The sequence below is a fragment of the Thunnus thynnus genome, chromosome 14, assembly GCF_963924715.1.
Source record: "Thunnus thynnus chromosome 14, fThuThy2.1, whole genome shotgun sequence".
NCBI lineage: Eukaryota > Metazoa > Chordata > Actinopteri > Scombriformes > Scombridae > Thunnus > Thunnus thynnus.
The window spans coordinates 9192285-9218106 of record NC_089530.1 but is presented as its reverse complement, the minus strand read 5'-3'; the positions used below and the strand labels follow the sequence as shown (position 1 = coordinate 9218106).

At 41.4% G+C, this 25822-nt stretch overlaps 1 protein-coding gene across 7 annotated transcripts in view; it reads right to left on the bottom strand.

The window, feature by feature from the left end:
- Positions 1 to 25822, bottom strand: part of sipa1l2 (signal induced proliferation associated 1 like 2) — an 87122-nt gene that overhangs the window by 34723 nt on the left and 26577 nt on the right. For all 7 annotated transcript variants that reach the window (XM_067609666.1, XM_067609661.1, XM_067609665.1 and 4 more), the window contains exons 2-8: positions 20151 to 21930; positions 15711 to 15844; positions 14154 to 14342; positions 6097 to 6271; positions 5773 to 5876; positions 4369 to 4526; positions 3151 to 3727 (exon numbers count right to left, since the gene is read on the bottom strand). In XM_067609666.1, the coding sequence (XP_067465767.1) occupies positions 3151 to 3727; positions 4369 to 4526; positions 5773 to 5876; positions 6097 to 6271; positions 14154 to 14342; positions 15711 to 15844; positions 20151 to 21660 (2847 nt within the window). In that variant the 5' untranslated portion in view covers positions 21661 to 21930. The remainder of the gene's footprint in view (positions 1 to 3150; positions 3728 to 4368; positions 4527 to 5772; positions 5877 to 6096; positions 6272 to 14153; positions 14343 to 15710; positions 15845 to 20150; positions 21931 to 25822) is intronic.

Here is a 25822-nt window from a genome sequence, read left to right as displayed (position 1 = left end):
AATCTGCTGTTTTATTAAGATGTAACTGTAATAAACTATACACAAACATATGTAGAAAACCATTTTAAAGCATGTGTAGTTCTTAATTTTCTTTCTTTGTGTCTTCTATGATTCAAATCTAAAGCTGATATCTATACTGTCATTTGCTTATAATTGCAGCTCTGCTGATGCATTCAGCACATTAAGAAAAGCACAAGCACGCACACAAAATGTGGAAGGCTGCCTTCACTTCATTCAGGAAACAAAACAAAAAAAAAGAGCATACATGGCACCCGAGCCAAGATGACTTGTCTCATAAAAGCCGAACACGTGGCCACCCAGCTCAGCAACACCCTGGGGAGCAGGATGTTATCACAAAGCTTTTAGTTGTGCTCTCACACTGGCCTCCACTGTGCGTTACAGTGGGCAATCTGTTCACTGTCTGCCCTGGTTTGCATTACATCACAAGTCCGGCAGCCTGTAAATCCTACCAATGAAACATGATTCGAGTCAACCTCTGGGACATTTAGGAAAACACAGACACCTTTGGGATGAAGTATGCATCGCCAGCTCATACCCAAATGTGTCTACTGCTGCTGCTCCCCTCTCTGTGTGAGAAACACAAATGGCCACCCGCTTATTACTTATTCTGAGCTTCTCCTGCAAAATATCCCTCACAAATCCTGTGGATAAGTGGACAGTAAATGTGAGATGGGATTAGCATAGTGAATGAGAAAGTGATGTCCTTTGGCTAATCACAAATGCTAATATATCCTGCTCTGTCCTTTCTTATGATGAGTGGAGTAGACACTGAATGACACCCATGTCCTTTTAAGATTAATTATGGTAAATACTTTTTCAGGTTCTTGTGGTGTTTGAGGTAGTTAGGATAAGCAAAACTCTTTGTGCTAGTGTGCATGTTTAGTTTTCTTCTTTTTACTCTAATTTACTTACTCTAATTTATAAGCTCTTATGGTTCATTGCAAAAGATGATGTGTAAAAGGTGTAATTATCTCCGTCTTTCATAATCCTCAGAAGAATGAAATTCCTGTTCAGGTTTTTAGCAGGAAATGGAGTATTACTCTCATGTTATTGGCTTAACCAATGATTTTCTGGCTAGGATGTGTTGAAAATTTCAAGAGTGTTAATGAGGCTGCCAAAGAGGGACTATGAGGGATAAGTGGAGGGGAATACACAGGCAGGCAAGCAGGCAGAAATAAGGTCATACACAGCTCAGGTTTGGATTTTGGGATTCAACCTCTATGTTATTTAAAGGAAACAAAGGGTTGCCTGATCAGAGGTTCAGTAAACAAATCATAGCAAATCATAGAATAGGAAAAACAAGATGCCAGTGTCCGGGCTGAGGAACCAGGAGATTTTTTTCTAGACCTACCTGACCCCAAAATCACACAATGTAACCAGCACCATGGAGTGTTACAGATGGCCAGGGCAGAACTACAGAATGGGGATGAGAGAACTTGGACGAAGTGGGTAGCTCTCAATAGGAGTGAAGCAGTCGGAGGCCAAGTGTCCGCTATTCTTAGTCTTTCAGACCCAAAAATGTGTCTGTGTTTTCTCTCTTCCCCTTCAAAACTGGGTTGGTGGCCTGTTTAAGCTGCCTCCTCCTGTACCTGCACTCAGACATCCACCAATTCAAGAATGGGCCAAAATCCCATTACCGCTAATCTTTCATTCCATTAAATGAACTGTCTGCCGCAGGAAGTGGCTCTGGCTTTGTTTTTTGATAAAAGTGCTGTGATTTTTCATAAAGCTTTATCCTGATCGAGAGTGGGACAACATCTGTGACTGTGTGACCTAAACGGTTGGCTGTACACCTCTGCAGATTCTGTGTGATGAGCCAAAGAAAGCGATCAACAGGAGGTCTATAATCCTCTCTGGACTCTGTTGACTTCACTTTACAGTTTCACATTCAAGTGACACTCACAACGCTGGATAACCGAAAGAGGACCAGATTGACACATGAGAGGAAAGTTGGGAAAATAAGCGAGTTTTGGGTTCATTCTGTAAGTCATTGATTTACAGTGTTGAGGAAAAAGACAGAGAAGAAACATAAGGAAAGAAAATAAAATAGTGGAAGCTCAGTGTAGAGCAGAAACACATGAGACTTGACAGGATAGATATAGGTTAAGCAAGCAACGGTTCTGCTGACATAATGATGAAAATAAAATAACAAGGTTTGTGGTAAGCAGTAAAGCTACAATGGCAAGAGTAATATTTGCAGAATGTATTGTTTCACCACAGAAAGACCACAACTCTACAACTATCCCAACATTAAAATGCCTCACTGCACCATTTAAAGTACAGAAAGCCACTTTCTTTCACATGCCATGCAGTTAATATGTGAAAAAAAAACTCTTATGGATTTAATGACATCTAAGATGACAAACTACTACTCCACATTCCACTTCTTATGCAGGATATACTGTGCTGCTCAGTTCCTTTTCCAAACAGGCAACGGCTGTATTTTCTCATTATCAGTTATTAGGACTATAACTACTACAAGGTGCCAACCAACCCAAATGTTTGGCTGTTGGCCATCTTAGAAACAAACCATCAAACCAGCAGGTAAATAGAGCAAAGTGAAGACTAAAGCAAAGATATAAACAGTAACAGGAATGGTTTCATAATGTTAAGCTGTCTTTCTGCTTTGCTTTCCTAATATCATAATGTGGTTAGCAAATGTGTTGTCATTTTTGGCTAATGCTGTTGGTGCTTAAATTAGTTATAATCTTAGATTAGTTGGTTTTAATCTGTCACAGGTTTGTGTATTATTGCCGACGTAGCTAGAGTCTGGGCTCAATCTTGGTTTAATCCGTTTAAGTCTTACTTTCTCAATATCAGAAACAAACTGGATATCAAACTAAGTTGAAAACCCTTAATCAGCCACGGAGAATACAAACAGAAGTGAATTACTCCCTCTGTGATGGGGATGCCATGTTTTATATGTGGAGCCTTAATGAAATTCCTCCAATCCAAATATCTTTTATTCCCTTTGTATGGTATGACATGATTTGAGACATTTGATACTCAAGACACAGGCATAAAATATGTTACAAGGCATCAGATAGTCTCCCCAGTTGTCTATTTCAGCAGACATTAAGACCTCTAAAATGACAGAGATTATTACAGCTGAGTCTTTAAGGGTCTTACCTCTAGTCTTTGCACCATCTCCCGGATGTCTTCTCCGCAGTTGTCGTGAGCGGACAGCATGACACACTCCCCGCGCTCATAGAAGATCTTAATGCTCATAATCCCTGAGGTCCATCCAATGACGTCACGACAAGAGCAGTTGAAGATCACATTTTTCGATTCCTCTTCAATGAGCACAATGAACTCATTGGATATGCCGAGCAAGCAGTCCACATCTATCGACTGGCCAAAGTCCCGGGCACGGACGCTCCAAGTGACGGCTCCCACACTCAACAGATGTGCATCCTTCCTGGGTTTCACCTTCTCCTTCTTCTTGGCTCCAAGGGTGATGAAGCTGAATTTGACAGCAGAGTCAATAGTAGCTGTGCTAACAAAGTTTTCTGCCAGGTCCTTCAGGTACTCCTGCCGCGTACGAGTCGCCATGGCTCGGAACTTCTCCGATTTGTGTGCAGCATTTTCTCCATTGATGACCTTGGCGAGCAGGAAGTCCCTGAAAACTGCTGACTTTGGGAAAGTCACAAGCTTGGGAATAGGGGGGCCGAATGGAGGCACGTCTTTAGACCTGGACACAGCCACGCTGGAAAACAGGATGGAATCAATGAATCAAGTATTGCACTGTGATGACGGCAGTAAAGAGAAAATATAAGAAGTGCAAGAGTATTAAACTGTACATATAATGAGCAGCTATTTGAAGAGTGTTGAAATTATACATTCATGGAAATTATTTCTGGTGGAAAGACAGGAGAGGAGCTCAGCCTAATCTTGTTCTGTTCAACAAATGCTATGTTATTAACAAGAGTCATCTTGACTTCAGAAACACTTGAGGAGAGAGTTCTAAGTCATAATTTCAAGGTGTCTCTGAAGATAATAACTGTATCATCACTGAACAGATCAAAAGAGCCTTGTGATTCCTGCACATTACTATGAAGTCATGACAGAAACCACAGAGAGCACTCAGCAGGCTATTATTATTATTCTTTCAAATTAAGTGTTCTTAAAAGTTCATGTAGAGTCACTTTAGCATGAAGACATTTATGCGAAGCACATCAAAAGATAAACACATTTCCCTAAATTGTCTTGAGGATATTAATTTGCTTCTTATCCCATGGTGAAGCGCTGGAATATTTGGTGGCTTGACTCAATGCCACCAATTTTATATGTTGAGTGAAATAGCTTTAAGAAAGCCTTGCAGGCGTGACGCATGCTTGTTCTATTTACCTGTAGCAGACGTTATCAGTGCAGGGGTTGTGGACTTTGACGATGACAAACACATGTTGGAAATGAGAGCGGATGTTTTTTGGAGTAAAAGGAAGGGCCCCGGGCTCCTGGAATACTATAGTGACGATATCGTTGCCAATGTGCCTCTTCCTTAATAACTATAAAAAGACAAAGAAATAAGTTACAAGGAGAAAATGCATCACATAAATGGTGAATATAGTAAGAGTACACACATTTTAAAATGCTTTCATTCTTTTAGACTAAGATTAGAGGGAAAACAAGGTCTCCTACAAGTTTCAAGGTGTAGCAAATCCATTCGATTTCTCCCTGTTCCCCATAACATTTCAATCAAAAGATTCAAACTTGATATGTGATGTCTGTTGCTGTGGTACCTGCACTACAAGCAGGAAACCAGACCTTTTACAAAGCTAGTTCGCAGGTTTACTCACTGATAGAATCACATGTTTTAAACCTGAACTGTAATGTCCAAAACCAGGATTAAGTTTTTTTTGGGTGAAGGAGATATACTCCCACAAACCTAATTTAGACTGCCTGTGTTGTTGGATTGTGCAGATAGTCACTGAATGGTTGGTATAAAGTTGTCAGCAAGGGTCAACAAGAGCCCGAAACAAGCAGGATTAGAGGGTGCAGAGGTGAATTGGAAAGGATGAAGGGATGAGTGGGGCGAGCTCTGCTTCAGCGTGCTGGAAGATTACCGCTGGGGATTAAATTAAAAAACCTCACTCCCTAACATACAATTGGAGGAGGAGAAAAGAAAAGAGAAAGAACCCCCCATCCTCCACCCACCTCCCTCCCGAAAATCCTGGCAATCAGACATTTTTAGATGCACATGAAAGATTAGGTCTCTGCGGTGGCTCCTGCTCTACTCCCCACACTTACTCACTCGCTCACTCACTCACTCACTTCTCTGGTTTATGCACTGTTAATATCTCTGCATGGTTGCACTGGTTTTTTTATGGGCTCAAAACAGTACTTCCATAATAGCAGTGTAGAGACTGAGATGGTGAACTTGTGTAATCACTGCTTTATCGGGCCATTGCTCACCAGTCCACCACTACATCCACTTAATTCCACTTGTTAGCGCAGACAGACATAGAGGCACATCTAATATAACGTCAGGTCCAGCCCCTGGGGATACATTGATTAAAATCCTACTATGGGGTACAGTTACCATGGCAATGCTCATGCTTTCAACTGATAGGTCATTACCGTGGCAGAATGAGCCTCTGGGAAAGATTGACAGGAGCCTGGATTGAAGATATCCTAAAAGAGGAAGCTGCTCAGGGACTTATTACCACTATTAGACACAGGCTCACCACAAAGACAGGCAAACATGGTGGTCTGCTGGGAGGGGATAGAGTGTGAGGTGTGGAGTTTACTGACCTGCTGTCTGTTGTTGGGTGTGTAGGGGAGCATGGTGGACACGTGGAACATCAGCTCGTAGTCCTTGTAGGTGGTGTAGAGAGAGTGTGTGCCGGTAGAGTCCGCTGTAACACAGGACAGGGCGGTCAAGATCTCAGGGTTCATGAAAAATGGCCATTGTTTTAGATAATCTGATGATGTAATCAAACATGTGTCTAGACATTAAAGATACACAGGCTTTAAAAAAAACAGAACAGAGCATCTGCACTCAGCAGGATTAAAAATGTGTGGGCTTGCACTCTGTGAATGTTTAGTTTGGTGAGTGTGATGCGTGTTTTATCTCACTCTTGTTATCCAGCTGAGCTCTGTACTTGGTGAAGCCTTTGAGGCGAACTCTCTGGCCTAGCAGATCCAAGAACTCCTCAAGTGCCGGTCCAGCACTCTCGTTATTGTACATCTCTTCTTCTGTGCTCTGGCCCGCCTTACAGTAAAGCACTCCCACCTTGTGCTGGAAGCTTAGCTGGAATGAGGAACATACACAGACACTCAGTGAGTAAGTATCATTTCCTGTAGCACACACACACCACACTCATGCATACTGTACATTATGCACTCAAAGCATGTGAGTGCCCATTTTCCATCATGTCACAGCTAATGTGAAGGCCTTCATAACCCTTCTAGGAGAGAGCTGAAATCCCCTTTTATAAAGCCAGGCTATGAACTCTCAGGAGCTCGGAGCAGAGCATAAATCAAGCCGAGCTAATAGCTGCTACTTAAGAGCAGCTGTGGCGCAACAAGGAGTAAATTAGAGACATAAGGCAGTATCACCCTGGTTTATAGCAGAAAACTCTACGAGCTGCAAACAGTAGCATTTTAATACAATATTTTTGTTTTGTAGTCTTCACCGTAGATGTGAAATACTAGTAACAGGCATGAGATGGCAAAAGAGATGGAAAAATCTTTCCAACACCCCACTAATAATGCTCTTGATGCTGTTATTCAACAGAGAATACAGTAAAAAGGAGTATTCATAGACAAGCCAGCCAAATCTTGCAGATTTTTACTCTGAGCATTAATACTATCTAGAAATGACAGGTCTGATATGAACTTGTCCTGTGAAGAGACAGGAAGAAATAAAACATCCGGAGTGATTCTTCCTGCACGGTGAGAGTGAAAGCCCTCTCCACCAACATGAATCTTTTATGGCTTACAGCTCCCTGATGCTGGCCAAGAAAGTGAGTCAACAGGGAAAAAATGAATGAAAAAAAAAAGCAACCCTGTGTTTGGCACCTGTTGCTCAATATTCACAGCTGGGGACAGCACCTTGATCTTGACTCCAGGTCAATATGTCAATACGGCAAAACGAAAAAGGTGCCTCTGAATGTGAAAACCAACAAATGATCTATATACAGAAACAAATTGGGATTGTCTTTTTCCTCCCTTACAGGTTATCAGTTCCCGTGGTGCTCCTGACACTGTTGTCATGGTGACTTCCTCTATCAGGCAGTCTGCTTTGTACTAAAGCTCCTGCAGTGACGGAAAGCCATTATACCATCAAGCCCAGTGAAAATGGCATGATGTGCTATGATGTGGTCCTCCTTTTTTCATCCTGCATTATATGGGCTCACTTAACCTCATGCTCCTCTTAACAGACCGGCCAATGGTCAGGACAATCACATTGCCCTTTGGTGGGAATTTTTCACTGGCTGAGAATCAGCACATACAACACATGCATGAGTAAGGCTCCTGTGGTGTCACTCATTGTGTAACCACCTTTGATGTGTCTTTTGGTGGCATCAGCTTCTGATAAGGAAGAGGATCCATAAAAAAAACAGCTATATCCCATTTGACGGATCTGTGATTAGCTAAAATACTCCACTGAGCACAAGTTGCTAAAATAAAGCAGTAAATTTGTCTATCCCTATATATCTTCAACCAATGTTCCTTTTATGCTACAGTATCGCTCCAGTGCTGGAGCTCAACAAAAAAAACAAAAAAAAAAACAAAAAAAACCTAAAAAAGAAACAAAGATGGAAAGACACTTAATGTGTCAAAAATATAAATACAAATAAGTGACCACTATATAAACACTGCAACTTTCTTTTTAAATTAATGTATTTAAAGATACAGTATTTGGTTTGTATGTGTGTACAGTAAGTATGTCTATGTACAGAGATCAACACAATGTAGATGGTCAGTGCAGGAGTACACAGGTTATTAACAGTCTTCATGGTGGTTGTATTACATCGGACACCCTTTTCCGGTCACAACAGTTCACAAGTCTTGCTGCTGTGTTTGAACATTGCTGTATTTTGCCCAGCAGATATGGACGTTTTTTTCTTATTTGCCATATTTTTAAAGTCTTTTTGGGTAGTTGTAATCTATGGGTAGTATATGTCTCTGATGTCTTGGTATAGTTGGCAGGTGGTTAAAAAGTGCATCTGGGTTTCCACGTCCTGCTGCATGCAGTGGGTGCATAGTTTGTCTTCTCTGGGAAGCCAGGTCTGCCTGTGGTGGCCACTCTCCACGGCAGGACTGTGCTAACTGAGTCTGTACGTGGTCAACGATTTCCTTAGTTTTGGATTGGTCACGGTGGTCAGGTATTCTGCCACTAAGTATTCTCTGCTTAGGGCCAAATAGCATTCCAGTTTGCTCTGGTTTTTGGTTGATTCTTGCAAATGTGTCAAATACTTGTATTTTTGTTTTCTTATGATTTGGTTAAGTCTAATGGGGTTTCCGTCTGGGGGCTCTGCTTGTGTTTGTGAATAGAGTCCCAGAACCAACTGGCTGAGGGGGCTTCTCTCTAAAGTCTCTCTGTATATGAGGGCTTTGTTAAGGAGTATGTTAGGGTCACTTTCTTTAGGTGATCATAACATTTAATGGTCTCTTTTGAATTTTTATAAATCAGTAGGTATTGTCCTAAATCTGCTCTGCATGCATTATTTGGAGTTTTCTGTTGGACGCGGAGAATGGATTTGAAGAATTCTGCATGCAGAGTCTCAATTTGGTGTTTGTTCCATTTTGTAAACTCTTGGTTGGTGAGTGGACCCCAGACTTTGCAACCATAAAGGGCAATAGTTTCTATAACGGGGTCTAATATTTTAAGTCAGATTTGAATTGGGATGTCCAACTTGATGTTCCTTATGACAGTGTAAAAAGCCCTTCTTGCCTTGTCTCTCAGGTCATTCACAGCTTTGTTGAAGTTACCTGTGGTGCTGATGTTTAGGCTGAGGAGCAATGGTATCTAGAGAGAATTTATATTTGTGGTTTTGGAGGCTGGATCTTTTTTGGAATATTATAATTTTTGGGTTAGATTCACTGTCAAAGCCCAGATCTGGGAGAATTGGTGCAGAAGATCAATGTGCTGTTGTAACCCTTCTTTGGTTGGAGACAGGAGCACCAGATCATCTTCAAACAATAGGCATTTTACTTCTGTGTCTGCGAGGCTGATGCCAGGTGCTACAGGCTGTTCTTGTGCCCTCGCCAGTTTTGATTGATGTACATGTTGAACAGGATTGGACTCAAGCTGCATCCTTGTCTGACGCCCCGGTGTTGAGGAAAGAAGTCTGTGTGTTTTTTGCCAATCTTGACAGCGCACTTGTTGTTTGCATACACTGAGTTAATGATGTCATAGGTTTTTCCCCCCAACATCACTTTCTAACAGTTTATACAGCAAACCCTTGTGCCAAATTGAGTCAACAGCTTTTTTGAAGTCAACCAAGCAGAAGAATGATTTGCTTTCGTTTTTGCTTATTAGGTTGTCAATTAGAGTGCTGAGGGTGAGGATATGGTCTGTTGTACGATAATTTGGTAAAAAGCCAATATTGGATTTGCTCAGCATATTATTTTAAGTAAGGAGTAGGAGTCTATGGTTTATGACCACACAGAGGATTTTCCCCGAGTCTGCTGTTGACACAGATCTCACGGTGGTTACTGGGGTCATATTTATCTCTCTCACTTTTGTGGAGCGGCATTATCAGTCCTTGGTTCCAAATATTGGGGAAGATCCCAGAGCTAAGGATGATGTTAGAGTTTTTATATCATCAATTGGAATTTGAGGTCTTTGAATTTTATCACTTTATTTAGTATGCCATCAACACCACAGGCCTTCTTGGTTTTGAGTGACTTTGTTTTGTGCTGTACTTCCTTTAGTTCAACTAGGGAGTCTACGAGGTTCCTATAACCTTTTATAGTTGACTCTAAACTTTGCAGTTTATCTTGTGTGTGTTTATTCTTCTCTATTTGACCAAAGAGATTGGAGAAGTGGTTTACCCATACATCTGCACTTTGGATGGGTGGGTCCTCATGTTTTTGTTTGTTTAGAGTGTTCCAATTCTCTCAGAAGTGGTTTGTTGTTATGGATTCCTCAATAGCATGTAGCTGGTTTCTAACATGATGGTCCCCTTTTTTCCTTATGGTCTTTTTATACTGTTTTAATGTTTCACCATAGTGAAGATGTATGTTCTGGTTGTCTGGGTCTCTGTGTTTTTGGTTTGATAGGTTCCTTAATTGCTGAAGTTCTGAGGTTTGTACATTAATTGTCAAACCATTTGTCATTGTTGTTAGTTTTTTTGGCATTTCTATTTGAGGCCTTTTTGTTAAAGAGGCTGAAAGTTCATATATCATTAAGGTTTTCTACTGCCCTGTTTACATCTCAACTTGTCGTTGCCTAATAGCTTTTCGTAGGTTTCCACACTACCTTCCTTCCATTTGTAGCTTTTTTTTGAAATAGCATGTAGTTTGGTTGACTTTGATACTCCATGATTGCATGTTGATCTGTTCAGGTAGACTGTGGTTTTGCTGTGGTCTGACAGGGGTGATGGTGGGCTGACAGTAAACGTTCTGATAGACCCCTAGCTGAGGTCAGTGATTAAATAATCTACTGTACTGTTACCCAGAGATGAGCTGTAGGTATACCTACTGTAGGAGTGCCCTCGATGCCTACCGTTGACTATGTACAGGCCCCTCAAACGACAGAGCTGTAAGAGCTGTGTCCCATGTTTGTTTGTTACTTTATCATAGTTTTGTCTGGGTGGCATATTGGAGAGGGGATGTTTCCAACTCCTGGTTAGTGTTTGTCTCCCCTGTGTGCTGAGAGTGTCAGGTTCTCATCCTGTCCTGGTATTGAGGTCCCCACAGACTACAATGTGGCCATGAGATGATGACACAGCAGTGTCCTAACACAACACACAACATCACTGTGACATCTGTCTTCATTGCAGTGTCCTGATGCAGCACAAATCCAAAATATCGCTTCAAAAAACCTTGCTACCAGCTACCATCATCATGCAACGCTGCACAAACAACTATTGCAATCTAAAAAGAGGAACAAAGGAGTGTAGATATAGGAAATAAATGAAGGGGAAAAAATTCCGGTCACTACATAACTTCAGCAGTTAATCCTCAAGTTTCAATATCATGAGAGGAGATTGATTTACATAAGGGAGAGGCGAGTTCTGGTGCTGCAATAACAGCCTCAGTAGGTGGTAGATTACTCTCTTGAGCCTGTGGAACAAATCTCACTTAAGCCTGAATAACACTACAGAGTTAAGGTGTCGCTGTAGGCATCAGGAGTGATTTACGGTTCTGCAAAGGCTTTAACCCGTTGACTATCAAAAGACCACTGCGAAAATTGGAGAGCGACGTTGGCAATCAGGCAATGTCATGCATTTATTTATTTATTTACCTGAAGTGATTTTGTCTTTATATCCATGCTCATGTTATGACACAGGGCAGAAACAATGGCGGCAAAGACAAGACGTGCACTGAAAACAGCTTTCTAGATGAGGAAGAAGGTAATTTGTTCAACACTATTGAGAAGGAAAGATTAGCGGCCCTTCTCTGACCTCGTCGATGTTGTCTTTACTATCACCAAACACTATTTTGTTGGTTACATTTTCTAAGATGCCAGCACACACCTGCGGGTAAGCCTTAATCTTTATCGGATCCCTTCTTATATTATCAAGAATTAGAAATTAAAGCTGAAAATTACATTTTGAATTCTGAAACTAATAGTAACTGAGAAAGTGTTTCTATTAAACAAGATTGGAGTTATTTTACAGCTTTTAGTCTTTAGATGGAAACAGCAGATATACATTTCATATCAATAGCTTTTTTTTCTTTTTTTTAAATACATTCACATATGCTCTGTTCTCTTCTTACATCCAGGGCCATTATAGCACAGTCTACAACACTGCTTTCAGAGATATTCTTTCTGTATAACTGATCATCAGGATATTGTGATGGCTATATTGCTCCAGGATACTCTCACTCACCAGGCGTGCTCTGTTCACAGCAACAAAAAAAGCCTTTTGACACGCATATACACACACGCACAAACAAACAGAGGACTAACAATTCCACATAGCTGTGCATACACACAAATATTCCCCAGATAAAGCTTTCTAAACGTAGAAGAAAAAATTATGCACTCAAACAAAACAGGCCTGACAGACCACTCTAGTTTTCTCAGTTGCAGCTCTTCCTGTCCAATATTAGCTTCCACGCATAAACACATAAGAGGGGCGGTGAAAGTCCAGCTTGGTTAAAGAGTAGATTGCAGGGTGCTTGACATATTAAACATTTGCACAGCAAGCATAACATTAATGATTAAAACAGGAGTGTACAAAAATACTGATGTCCAAATATAAAACTGGCTGCCACTGGGCATTTGGTTTGAGGTCTATGAGGAGGAGTGCCAGTTGGAAGAGCTTTAAGCCCCACTTCGTCTGGGCTCTCCTCCTCTCAAAGTTGTTTGAGAGTAGAGAAGGTTTCTTAGATTACTTTATCGCTTTTTTTCCCCTCCCTTATGTGTCAGTTTCAGTCTTATATCGAAGTCTTTATCTGCAGACTGTCTCTCATAGCAAAGGCATGGGGAGTTGGATGGCAGGTGAACAAACTCCCGCACGCGATATCAGCTCCTTAATATCTGGCAGGAAGAACTTCCTAGAGCACTTACAAAGTTACTTTGCAATAATTAGAAACACAAAGTCTGTCATCATCTTAAGTGCATTTAACTTGCTTTAGAGAGGCCACTACACTGCTCTTGTTTGTGTGTGTAACAAAATCTTAATATACAAGAGGGACACGGCTGACACATTCTATTATAAGAGCCTGTCCCCTGTCAATTGGAAGGATGGGCTTATGCTAACGAATGTAATTACACTAATAAGCAGCCAATTCTCTGATAGTAAGACAAGCAGTGCACCACTGGCAAAGCCACCCACGCTCCTTTCCATCTTGCTGTTTCATTATATTATAAATTAAAGGCCTTAAGATCACACAATGAATCCATCTCTGACACCTGTGAATATAGAGTGCCCATATCACTAATAGCCATTTTATTCAGAGATAATGCAAGATGACAACCTCCGCCATCCAGGCAGAATACCAAATCACTGGCTCTCAGATGAAATAAATTGTTAAAAGTGAGGTGGCTTGTGTCTGAGTATCCTATCAGCAGAAAAGTGTGTCAAAAAAAATGTTGCTGGCTACACAGAGTGTGGGATTCATATTGATTCTCTTTGAGCGTGATATTGACTGTCTTATGCCTCCAACCGGGAGCCAGTATTCATCTAAAATAAGCAGCCCACATATGGGACAAAGGTTCCTGCCATTTGAAGTTAATTCCTTCCCAGATTCCTTCTATAGCTGACGCAGATGTCTGAAGCATAGACACATGCCTGAAATATGAAATCTATAGCATGATATTAATAGTAATAGTACATCCTTCCTTTTTTTTCTAAAACACTGCTCACAATGTGGCAGTGATGGCTCCAAAATAACACAATTGGAAAATCTGTGTGGGTGAGACTGAAAGGTTTTTCCTTCCTTAAAGCAGTAGTTTGACATTTTGGGAATATATACGTTTATATGCTTTCTTGCCAAAAGTTAGATCAAAAGACAAATATGAAGCTACAGCCGGTCAACTTGGCTCAGCATAATGACTGAGAACGGGGGAAATCTAGCCCGGTTCAATCCAAAGTTAATAAAATCTACCTACCAACACCTCTAAAGCTCAATAATTTACACATTATTCTTACTTCTTTAATCCGATGACAATATGTGATTTTATGGAAGGTTATGTGCCAGACTATATTCCTGACACTGTGACTTCCTGGAGTCTCAGGTGGTTGCCTGGTAACCTTGTTGTGCCAGCAAAACTCCAGTAAACCACTGCGCAGCCACAAATAATAGTCCAGCACATAAGCCTATGTAAAACCTCACACTGACGTTTTTACACTTTAGCTTTTGTACAGAAAGCAAATAAGTGTATTTCCCAAAATGTCAAACTATTTCTTTAAAAACTTATTTTCCCAATCAGCATGTGCCCCTGATCAAGACACTTATCCTCTGATTGCTCCAGTGCTGCTTGATCATCATCAGTAGGAGTCTGTACTCACCCCCTGCTCATCCAGCTTGAGGAGTTGCTCCGGGACCTTGGGGGAGTTGAGGGCCAGCCTCAAGCATTGGATATTGAGCTCAGGGATGACGTATTCAAGCACTTCCTTCAGTGGCAGGCCGCGGGCTGTCCCATGTCTCGCTGTGGATGGAATGGCATCTTCCAGGATGGCTCCACGGAGCGTGGTCAGCTGACAGGAGACACAAATGGTGAAGATTCAATCAGTTAATTAAGTCTGTCTGTCTGACGGGTGTCTTCTGAGGTTCAAGTGTACCCTTGTACAACGTATTACGGTTAGGTCTGTGTGTGCACTCTTACCATGTCAGTCAATATGTCTGTGACCCTTTGATTTATTTCAGTTTTTACTGTTTATGGCTTGAGCCATTGTGTTGTATTTCTAAAATGAATCAGGCTGATGCGCTGGCTGCTGTGTGAGCCAGTTATAATTCGCGTTTGTGTTAGGCCATATTATTTAGGGCAATGGCTCCATTACGGCTCCATTTTACAGCATTAGGAACTCACATTCTAAATAATTAAGATAGGCTAACTTAACATCAGATGTTAAGTGGTATTTTACTGTTAAAATCATTAATGTGCCAGTAAACATTGAACCATACAGTTTTAAAACACCCACTCTGTAACCCCATGTTGTTGTTTGGAATATTACAGACACATTTACGCACACAGATCCCATTTCCATCCGCACAGCCTGTGGACGTGGACGTCAATGGTCGATGACTGTCCAACAGAGAGGCATACTAAAAAGCAGATTACTTAACAGAGAGTGGAAGGGAGAGTGAGAGTGGGACAGAGAGGCAGAGAGTACCGAGGCTAAATGATAAGAGTAAATGCAAATAGACACTCCAGTGGTTGGGGAGTTCAAACATTGTCTGCGTGCTACTTGCGGGGCTAGCATGACCCAGATACATTGTTTTATCGTGGGAGTGGTGCTTAAAACCAAGAATGGCACTGGATATCAGTGACATTTCCCTGCCTGATGCATCTGTTGCACCTGAATTATTCAGTGGATGAGACCACCCAGCATCAATCAAGGAGAGGTTTCTGTACCACCAGGGACTGTGGGACTGTGCATCTCAGTTTGTGGATTAATCATGTTGTGTGTGCATGCGCGTGCATATGTGTCTGCGCGTGGGTGTGTGAGAGTGAGAGCGGGCGAGGGCGATCACACTGACTGATAGACTGCACCAGTGTCTGCATGACTGGCCAACTGGTACAGAATCAGAGGACATATTAGGGTGCTAGGAACAGATTTAGGAAGGCAGAGCTGTGAGAAGCCTCCTCTTGTTTTCAGGCGTACTGAAGCATTACTGCACTCTTGTACTGCTTGACTGAGCCCTGAGCTGAGTGACCTTAACATGTCTTGCTGAATGCAATATATGAGAAATACCCTTTAAAAGCATGTTCTGGGTAGTAGGCAATACTTTAATAGAGCAACAGAAATCATGCTGGTTTCTCCTGCCATGCATCTGTAATAGTTCTTTACTGATTTACAACAATAATCAGGGCAGAAAGCGTGAACAGCATGTATTAAAGTTACCTGACTGGTTCTGAAGGTGACCCGATAGTTGTACTGCATGCCTTCTTTCTCCTTCCCATCATCCAGCCTCTCCCTGCGGACGCTGACTGCCACAGGTCCCAGATTGTCATCTACCCCGAAATAGTTTTGATGCTCTGGAGTTGGATAGAGCAAGAAAGATTAGAATTAAACACACATTTAACATCACATCAATGTCTGTGCTTCTAAACACATTTCTGTGTTGACAGTTGTGAAAATCATTATTAATACACTGATTGATTTTTGAAAATAGGAATCTATCAACTTGTCCACATCTTTATCGAATCACTACTTTTGCTTTGACAGAATATAAATGTATATTATTGAGTCCAAATATTTATTTCATCATGTAAAAATGCTTTATGGATTGACCATGGTCAAGCTTTGATGCTGATTACAGAGAGCAGCAGGGGTCCACTGGAGATTTGAAATGGATTCACTCTAGATAAGACCCTGGGACCTCTGGCTTGTAGTGGTAGCACTGGGATTTAAAAAGTAAATAAACACCAAATAAAAATACAGCTCTGGAGAATTTGACCCTCTCTGACCCAGACAGTCACACATCATCCTGTTTCCCACAATACTCACTAGTAGAGCCCGATTTTGTTTTTTTTTTGTTATAGTTATTTATAATTATTAAATTTCCAGTGAAGTTAACTGTTTCACTGCACTGATGTCATTTTGGACAATAAAGTTTATTGTTAAACTGCAAAATATCCTGCCATAACATTGTCACAAGTGTTTGATATTTGAGGGATCATCATCTAAAAAATGTGTGTTTATGTATACATATTCATATACACACACACACACACACACACACACACACACACACACACACACACACACACACACATAAACATTACTCTTATTTATATATTTAGTTATATTTAAAATATCAATCAAAATCATTTCTAATCCTGTTTTTTTTCTTTTTAAAAATAATAAATCTTTAATAAAGCAATTCTTTAATAATGGAAAAGAATCAATAAGAATAACAAAAAGGAACCAGACCAATAAGGTGTATCGATAAGTAGTAAACATGTAAAACAAAGTATTATTGTGGATATAGACAATGTCTTTGCTGAATATTATTTGATATTATTTAGAATTTTGTACTTGTGATAAAACAAATTTTTATTTCAACATGATGAATTTGTGATCCTACCACACACACACCTACATAATGCCGACCCTCAGGACTACCAAAAAACATGTGAAACTTGGTCTTGTATCCCTTTTAGTGAATTCACCACCAGCCCATGTCTCACACCACTACATTTGGTTAATCTGCCGATGCTTCTGTAGCAAAACTAGTCTTTAGTTGAGTAATATAGCAGTCAAACTGACCTTTGTTCTTGTTTTAATTGCAAAGTGCTTTCATTGGATGACTGCCTGGGCAGCGTGGAAGGAAGGTTGACATGTGACAAAGTTTCCTGGCTACATTCAAACCCAGGATAAAGGGCTTAAATTGTATGTGCATTAGACCAGTAGGCTACCAGGATGTTGTCTGTCGCCAGAGAATTTGTGTCCTTTACTGGAACATAAGCAGTTTTTGAAATGTTTGGGAACGACAGACCAACCGACTGATTTATATAAGCTGTTGGTCAGAAAGAGAACAACAGCTCAAGGTTTATATCATTTAGAAATCAGTATTTTTCCAGCAGGGCCTAAAGATATCCATTAATCAGTCCAACAATTCAATCCAAGTATTTCAACAATAACAGCAAGATTGGCGTCATATTTTGAGAGAATATTCATGATTCCTGAGGGATGACTGCTAAAAGTATTGGTGACCCCTGACCTTTTGTCTCGTGCCACCATCTGGTCAGACTTTCCATCTTGATAAACACTTTGATCTCTGACAAGTTATCTCAAATAGTAATGGCCAGATTAGATATTCACAGCTCTCAGACCAACACACTCAATGCACTTGTAACTTCTACATTTCTCCAGTGAAGACATTAAATGACAATTCATTTTCTAACCATGATAATGATCTGAAAAGGATTAACTAATTGAACTTTTAAACAAATTTTTAGCCCCACTTCTAGTAAGGCTTCAGAAAAGTCAAAGTTGCCACTATGTTGTTAGTTCTTTCAAGCAGATTAGGATTGTGGGGTGTAATTAACAATTTAATGAACACTAGAGGGGCCACTAACAGGGCTTTGGACTTTTGTTAGTTTTAAGCATTACAAGATTAGTGCAAATTTCTGTGTCAACATAAAAAGTATTCTATTTGACATTCGTTATACAATGCTAAATAAAAACCCTCAAAATGCAGTTTAATAAATGATAAAATCATAGAGATAGTGGTAGCATAATAATACAGTCAATATTAGTCTAATATAAGATGGAGAACTGTGTGTGTGTTTAGGACATTGACAGGAGCAGAGCTTTGCACACGCAAAGCAGTGCCTTGAGCAAACACTCCCTAATCCAGGCTAAAGCTGGAGAGAAAAACCAGGATTCAGGAGACAACAAAAGAAAAACCTCAGCAGGGATTCAGCATTGACATTCACAAAAAAGATTTCTGCACAAGGTTTAGATATTTCAACAATGCCATGTAGAGCATGCTATGTAAATATGATGGTTCTTGTCACTGTGGCATCAACGTTTGGGCAAATCACAGATCAGCATGAATAATAAATTAACTATATGGAGGCAACGCAAAGTTAAACATCTGAGGAATGCCTACTTGTCAGGGACAGTGGACTGAGGGGAAATGCTCTGTGAGGCATGAGGTCAAATGGTGGTAGGAGGGCTGTCCAATGCATATGAGGCCACCAGGAATCCAAATACCCACGCACAGTGAGGGAGACAGTGTCGACTTGAGAGGAAAGCTTTTTGTCAATACATTTCTATAACATGTCACAAGTTGCAAACATAACTTGGTGTTGACAATTTGCCAAAGGTTGCAAAATGGATGACTTGGGTTGTCATGTCAAATAATGCCTCTTTTCTGCCTTCCTGTCATTCCACACTACAAAAATGCCTTGAAAATCTTCAAAAAGCCCTGCGCTGAATGTCCTTATTAAAGTTTTAAAGCACCGAAGTGCTCTAAAACTTTATTTCAGGTCACATATCTCCATATATATCTATATACAGTAAATTAGCCTATATTTCAGTATCTTCCCACATACAGTATGTGACCATGACCTATATACAACAACTTGGCCCGTGGGTGTGGATGAAATATCGTGTCCATTAGGGCAGCCTGGGGAGAAACACTCCTGTCGCTAAGGGAAGGAGGGCTTTAGGCAATCAATGGGATCAATGTTCAGCCCAGGTTGATAAAAGCTTGCCCTAAAGTGGTGACATGCGGTCATGCTTGTGTGAGTGTGTGCATCTTTGTGTGTGTGCCTGTTTGTGGTGAAGCAGAGGTGATGACAGACTTGTCTTTCCGATAAAACACCTCATGAAAAAAGGGCAAGGGCTACTATCCACATACTGTGAAAAAGGCATCTTCTTTATAAAAAAGGCTATAACATCAAAACGAAACTGACAGCAACATGGGGCATTTCAATTATACATTGGCCTGCATTACCACAGAGAGAGGTTAAATACATAATACAGCTAAATCAGTTTTGGGATGTGTGGTGAGTGAGGCAAAATTTCACGGTTAATGATTATCTGAGGAAGCTTGGTGGTACATTCAAAAATACTGTAAGTAGAGCAGAGCTGTAATGGTCTCATTAACCTTGACTGGAGACGTCAAGCCCCGAGTGAGGTTACACACTGTCATGCTGAAGCACATTTTAATGCAGAGTATGTTTTTGAAGAAGTTCAGGCATCTCTCAGTGTGAAAGGTGAAACAGCTGTTTTCTGGGGGGCTTAAGAATGGGTAACTCAATCTGCTGAGAGCAGTGAGCACAGAGACAGTGGGAAAAACAGATATGTATAATGCGGTGATGGGTCGGGGTCGGCATGGTATTTCCAGCGTCAGTCACATAGGTGTTTTAATGAGGAGATCTGGGACCTTGACGTGGTTTTGCTGACCCCATAGTTTCAAAAGAGGGGTCCTCACACCCCTCTGGCCTCCATGGGGAACAGCTGCAACACACCCTCTCGCTCACCTCTCTCTTCTCACATGACTAATCACAGCTTCTCCACAGGGTTCAGAGCAATATCACAGAGAGGACATGACCGCTCCTCTCCCGAGGAAGTGAAACACACACCCTCACACCCAACACAAGCCTGCTATTGTTCTGGCCCTTATTTCATCTGGCCCTACAAAAATAACTGGGCCGTCAAGATATCTGACCCTGTGAGCGCAAGCTGTTTCATTTGGGAACTTGATCTCAAATGGTACTGGGCATAGTCTTGTTTCAAGAAAAAGAATTTGGTCTGGAAAGTTTAATAATCCTCAACATCATTGCTATATAAACAAATGAAGACACATTTACTATAAGTATTTCTTACCTCTCCCATAGAAGAACTTGTGGTAGTAGTATGCCCCAAGGTCGATATGCTCGATGATGTAGCGTTTGACCTTCTCCCTGTGGATAGGCTGGTTTTCTCGAGGCACCTCCAGTACAGAGACTCCTGCATTGGTGCAGTGGGAGCTTAGAGATGATTCAAAAGAGCAGCTCTCTGACACACCACTGTAGTTGGCACTGTTGGCTCTGGAGAGTGAGATCCTTCTCTCACCCTCACCACCGATCTCGTTGCGAAAATGCGGGCAGCTCAGCACTAGGTTGTTGCTCTTCCCATCCCCCTCATCAGCATCCAGGTTCTCCTTGGGGTTCAAGTCCTCCCTGCTGCCTAATGGAGACTCAAACATGGGGGCATTTCCACTGCTACATCCTGCTGCTCCGCAATCTGGCCCTGCTACAGGTCCAGCCACAGCTCCACCTCCGGACACTCCACCAGCTCCAGGACCAGCTCCTGCTGAGGCAGCTGAAGCCCCGGTAGTAGTGTTCTTTCTCTGGCTCAGGTTAGCTCTGCTCGCCACCGCTTCACTGATATTGAAAAGAACGCTCTGTACATCATAGTGAGCAAAACATTTCTGGAAACTGAGCGGCCGCCGGTCATCCTCCACAGAGAGCCGCAAGGCGTCACTTTCGCTCTTTATGGTCCGCAATTTCCTGAACAGAGACGTTTCAGATGACTCCGACTTGAGACGCCTCATGAAGGACTTCTCCCGTTCCCGGCTGTAGAGGAGAGAGTTGTCTATGTAGTCGTACCCTGGAATGTGGACTATCTCACCCCTGGCAATTTGTGCTGCTGTCTGCAAGCTGGGGGAGAGGGAGGCGTCACAGCGCAACAACTCTGGGAAACCTAGAGGTGGTATGCTGCGGTGGTCCAGGGTGTCTACTCGATAGCCCCTAAGCATGGTGAAGAAGCCATCCCCGCTCAGGCCTTGACGGTCGATTGAGGATGTGCTGCCATACTCACGGTGCAGCGAGGCCCCAGTGTTTGGATTGACAGCATTCTGGTCCATTATGTCTTCAGAGTCAATGTCGCTTATGGTGACATCGCTGTTGCTGCGTTGACGGATAGGGTGGAGACCCTTCAGTGGGGAATGGCTGAGGAGGTCACTCAGTGTGTACTTTGTTTCTGAGTAGTCGCCCTCTAGACAGACTGTTTCGCCTATTTCCACAGTAAGGTCCTGCTGGCCATTCTGAAAAACTGGTATTACACTCTGGTAATTCGGAGAAGGCCGCCCATCCCATCCATCTTTCCTTGGTGGCCATTCTGTCACCCTGGCCCTGACGCCCATTTTAGGCATGGCTGGAGTACCATTTGTTTTGCCTGCACCTTCAGGTTTCCCCTGCATGTTGGGGGCTGGTGGTCCCATGCTACCATTCAGGGCTTTGAGTTTCCTGCTGAATAGTTCCTCTGACTGCATGGCTCTGGAGTATTCGTCTGGGCCTCCCACAACTCCCACAAGGTTTGATTTGTTATCCGTCACAGGGTTCAAAATACTCATATCCTGCTGGCAGACTCCTTGAAGAGCAGACTTTCAGGACCCTTCTTCATTATACCATGTGATCTGCTCACTGGTGAGCGGAGGAGGAGCCTCTTTCCTGAGTCAAAGAAGCAGCCGTCGTCATAACTCACAGAAGGCGGCTGGCACAGCGATCGACACACAGCATTTGGATGTCAAGGACAAGTGTCTGAGGAGTGCTGAGGCACAGCAGAGTGGAGTCTTTTCTCACAGCGTGCCGCCAATGCAGAACGACAGCTGGAAGAGTTAGATCTATGGCACAGGGACAAAAACACAGGAGAAAATGTTAGCACACAGCAAGTGGGTTAGAACACTGTAACTGAGACATTTTCATGCAAATATGGGGACAGGCAGTTTCTATTCCTCAAAATTACCCCAAAACACAGCACATTCAGTTCAGCTATAAAAATGATCATACTGCTGACCCAAATTGTCTGCAACCTGTTATCTTGTAAAAACTCCCACCAACGAGTATGTAGGGTTGTATTAGCTTTGGAACCATGTAGAGCATATCACTGAATACAGCTAATTAGAGTATTTGAGAGGAGTTGGTGCCATTATGGGTTTATAACAAGATAGATGTATATCTTTGTTGGTGCTTCCAGCCAATGCCTAACAGATGGTGGTGAAGCAAATTACAGCAACAAGAGGCAGATGTTCAGCTAAATGTTCACATGTACCAATATCTGATCCAACCGCTCGCAGCATCATCAAGCCTGCAAATTATACAGGAGGGATAGTTTTGCATATTCAATGCCAATTCCACTTCGCCTTTTTATCTGATATCGTTGGTTAGGAGGAAAATTAACAAGGACCTGATGAGGTAAATTGGCTATGACAAATGATAAAAACAGAAATATAATAATAGCCAAAATTCACTGAAATATTAGGCTGTAGTCCACTCCACTACTGTAACTTCATAAGATAAAGTTTCTAAGTTTACCCTTTCCTCTTGTTCAAACCTGTTCGACTGGGGATATCATAAACAAAGACAAAAGGCAGAAATCAGCACTTTTATTAATTAACCTGAAAGGACAACACAAATGAAAACACTGGTCTGCTTGTCCTTGAAGCAGCACCGATCCCTCTTGGGTATTTTAAATGTCAGGGCCCAACAAGCAGCAAACTCACATGGTTTCCATTTTTATCCCCAAGTAATGTCCATGCACATCAGCTATGTGTATATTTATTGTTAAAAAAAAATTGGCACGTTGGTCATATAGCCTCGTTCAACAGCCGAAAACGATTGGACATGGACAATGTAGTAAAGACACCAACAAACAAAGACTGTACTGTGTACTGACACTGGAAGCATAACTCCAAGAGGAAATAAGCATCTCCAAGAAACACAAGCAGGTTCCTCTCTCATCAATCCCATCCCATGTTATTGGGTGTGTTGTAGGTCCACTGGGGGTAAGTGACAGAGCTATTTCATTGGATTCATCTCAGTGAACAGACACAGAGTTCTGCATGGAAGATCACACAACACTATGCCGCAATAAAGACTGTGAGTCTTTCTACATTGACCTAAATGGTTTTTTCTTGTTCTTTGGGGCTGGTGGTTTGCCTTATTTTTTCTCCTAGTCTCCTAGGGTAGGCAGTGCCTCACCAAAGCTAAAAGGAAATGCTGAAATTACATGATAGTTGTATCTATTAATCATTTCTTCATATTCATAATTTTATGAATTTTATTTATTTATTTTAACTTCTCTTTTATTTATTTCAACATCTCGTGATTAACGTACTCCAGTAAAACTAGTCAGAATAGTTGTTTCAAAAGTATGGTATACTCCTTTTGCCACCGCTTGCTCCTAAAAACTACCATTCCTGAATGCTGCTGCAGAGGCTATCTGTGCTTCTGTCTGCACTAAGGCCAACGTTTTTGTAGATTTGCGCCTGTTTAGTCGGATGTCACGCTGTTATTGAAGTTAAAAAAGGAAAGTGGAGGACCATGGGATTCATGGGAGTAAGCATGGAAAGTCAGTATATAAATTGTGAAATAAATCCGATCCATGCTTTCCTAATGCTGGTCCAATCTGCACTGGCTTAACCTCCCAGCAGTGGACACTTTACCTTCGGTGTCCACTGCTGAGATCTGGATGTCTCTAGGGATTTTTTTTTATTGTAGGGATGTTTTTTGTAGGATTTTGTAGTAACATGCAAAGTCTCACAGTGGCACTGTTGATCCTTATAGTGCTGGAACATCACAAGGGATTACAGTGATGTTTGTTTCACATTATGATAGATTCATGGTGAAGCATCTATAGCTCAAAAAAAAGGTCTCGGGTAATTAAGAGCTTTTGTAAGCTATTAGACTTATATGTTGTGAAAAAATCTTACTGGATATTATAAAACTTATGGTGTAATTCTTTGTATATTTTCTAACATGCATCAGGAATAATTTCCCACAACATTTCCTGTCACAATGACTCTCTCTTTATTGGTGTTTATTGTGTTATATAAGAATACAATGTGTGAACACATTTTAAGCTAGATGTAGCCATTGATTAGATGTGATTGTGCATTAGCTCCACATCTGACTGACTTTGCAGTTGACCCTAGGCATATTTATTGATTTATAGCATAACTGATGTACACTATGTTTTGTCTATCCCTGCGTAAAATAACTCGGGCTGCTGCATTAACTGAATGTAGATATATGACACATTGATAGGTCACTACCAGGCAATGATTTCAGTGCACGTTACTGCCTAGTACTGCAATCATGTGAAAACCCCATGAGTTATCAAGTAAACCCTCTACATTACAGAGAACAGGGTACTGAATCACTTTTTTGGTTCAGCGAGGATGATAAGCCCTGTTAAAACTATTCTCTTTATAAAGGCGTCACTGCAAACATGACAGATGATGGTGAGTTAGGCCCGGCCTCCCGAGCTTTGCTTCAGCTCCGTCCACAGGCCTTCAATATAATAGCCTCTGTTTCCAGACGACTGTTTACATTTCTCTGTCGTTTACTGTTAAGGAGGAGGATCAACTATTTTAGGATGAAAATGTGGGCCACATCAAGATTAGCAACAAGCCAGACTAGACCAAATACACTCTGGACAAGTCGGAAACATTGTAATAATAAAGTATGTGCTTCTGTCTGGGCCAAATACAGGTTAATGACAGTAATGCATGCATGACCCAAATGTGTAGTCATAGATTGATAATGATACCCTCTCAGTTAGGTCTGCTGCCAGACTATCCACGGTCCCCTATCTTCTTTAACCGATTGGTCTGGTTATAAAAACAGCTTTATTCACAAGTGTAAAATTGTCTGTGGTGTCACTGTATTAACACAAGGCTTATACAGGACAGCAGGATATTGTGTTGTGTCATGTGAATGCATAACGTATTAACAAAGACTGCTCTGGGAAATATGTCTGTATATTACAGTTGGCAGATGATGAATAATGGAATATGTGATTGGCTGCAGAGTAGTGAACAATGCCAAACTGCCACTCAGTACTCAATGCAGACAACTTCTGTGAAGGAAAGGGGCAAAAGTGGTAGATTTGGCTGTGGAGTTGCTCTTATCTTTTCTTTTTAATACAGTTATGAATCCTGAGTTAACAAATCAAACTCTAACATTACATTTTTTTATACCCATGTCTCCTGGATTGGTGCTTTAATCATTCATATGCATATCTATATGGTAGTTTCAGAAAGTACCAAAGTAAGATGTTTCTAAGATGACCACAATGTGAGGTGTAAATGTGTCCATCTGTGATATAAATATTGGGATACTTTTTGAGGGGAAAACTTAGTCTTTCACAGCACCAGTCAAAAGTTTGGACACAAACTCTCTCATTCAAGTGTATGGGAAGGTGTGTCCAAACTTTTGACTGGTACTGTATTTAGAAAGGGGACCCTCTAAATCTTTCAAATCTTAATTCACAGCTGAACAAAGAGAAAAGAGGAAAAATGACACCTGCTGAGTCCACTGCTGCAAAACAACAAATATCCATCACCTTAAAACACCATGTGAGATATGCTGTGAAAAAACTCACCCTATACAACACATCTTTGGAAAGTGCTTTAAAATAGTTTCCCTAGTATCTTCTATTCTGGCTGCTAGACATTTATTTCAGTTTTCTCTTGTCAACCAAAATCCATCTGAGGTCTGAGGCATGACAGGGGG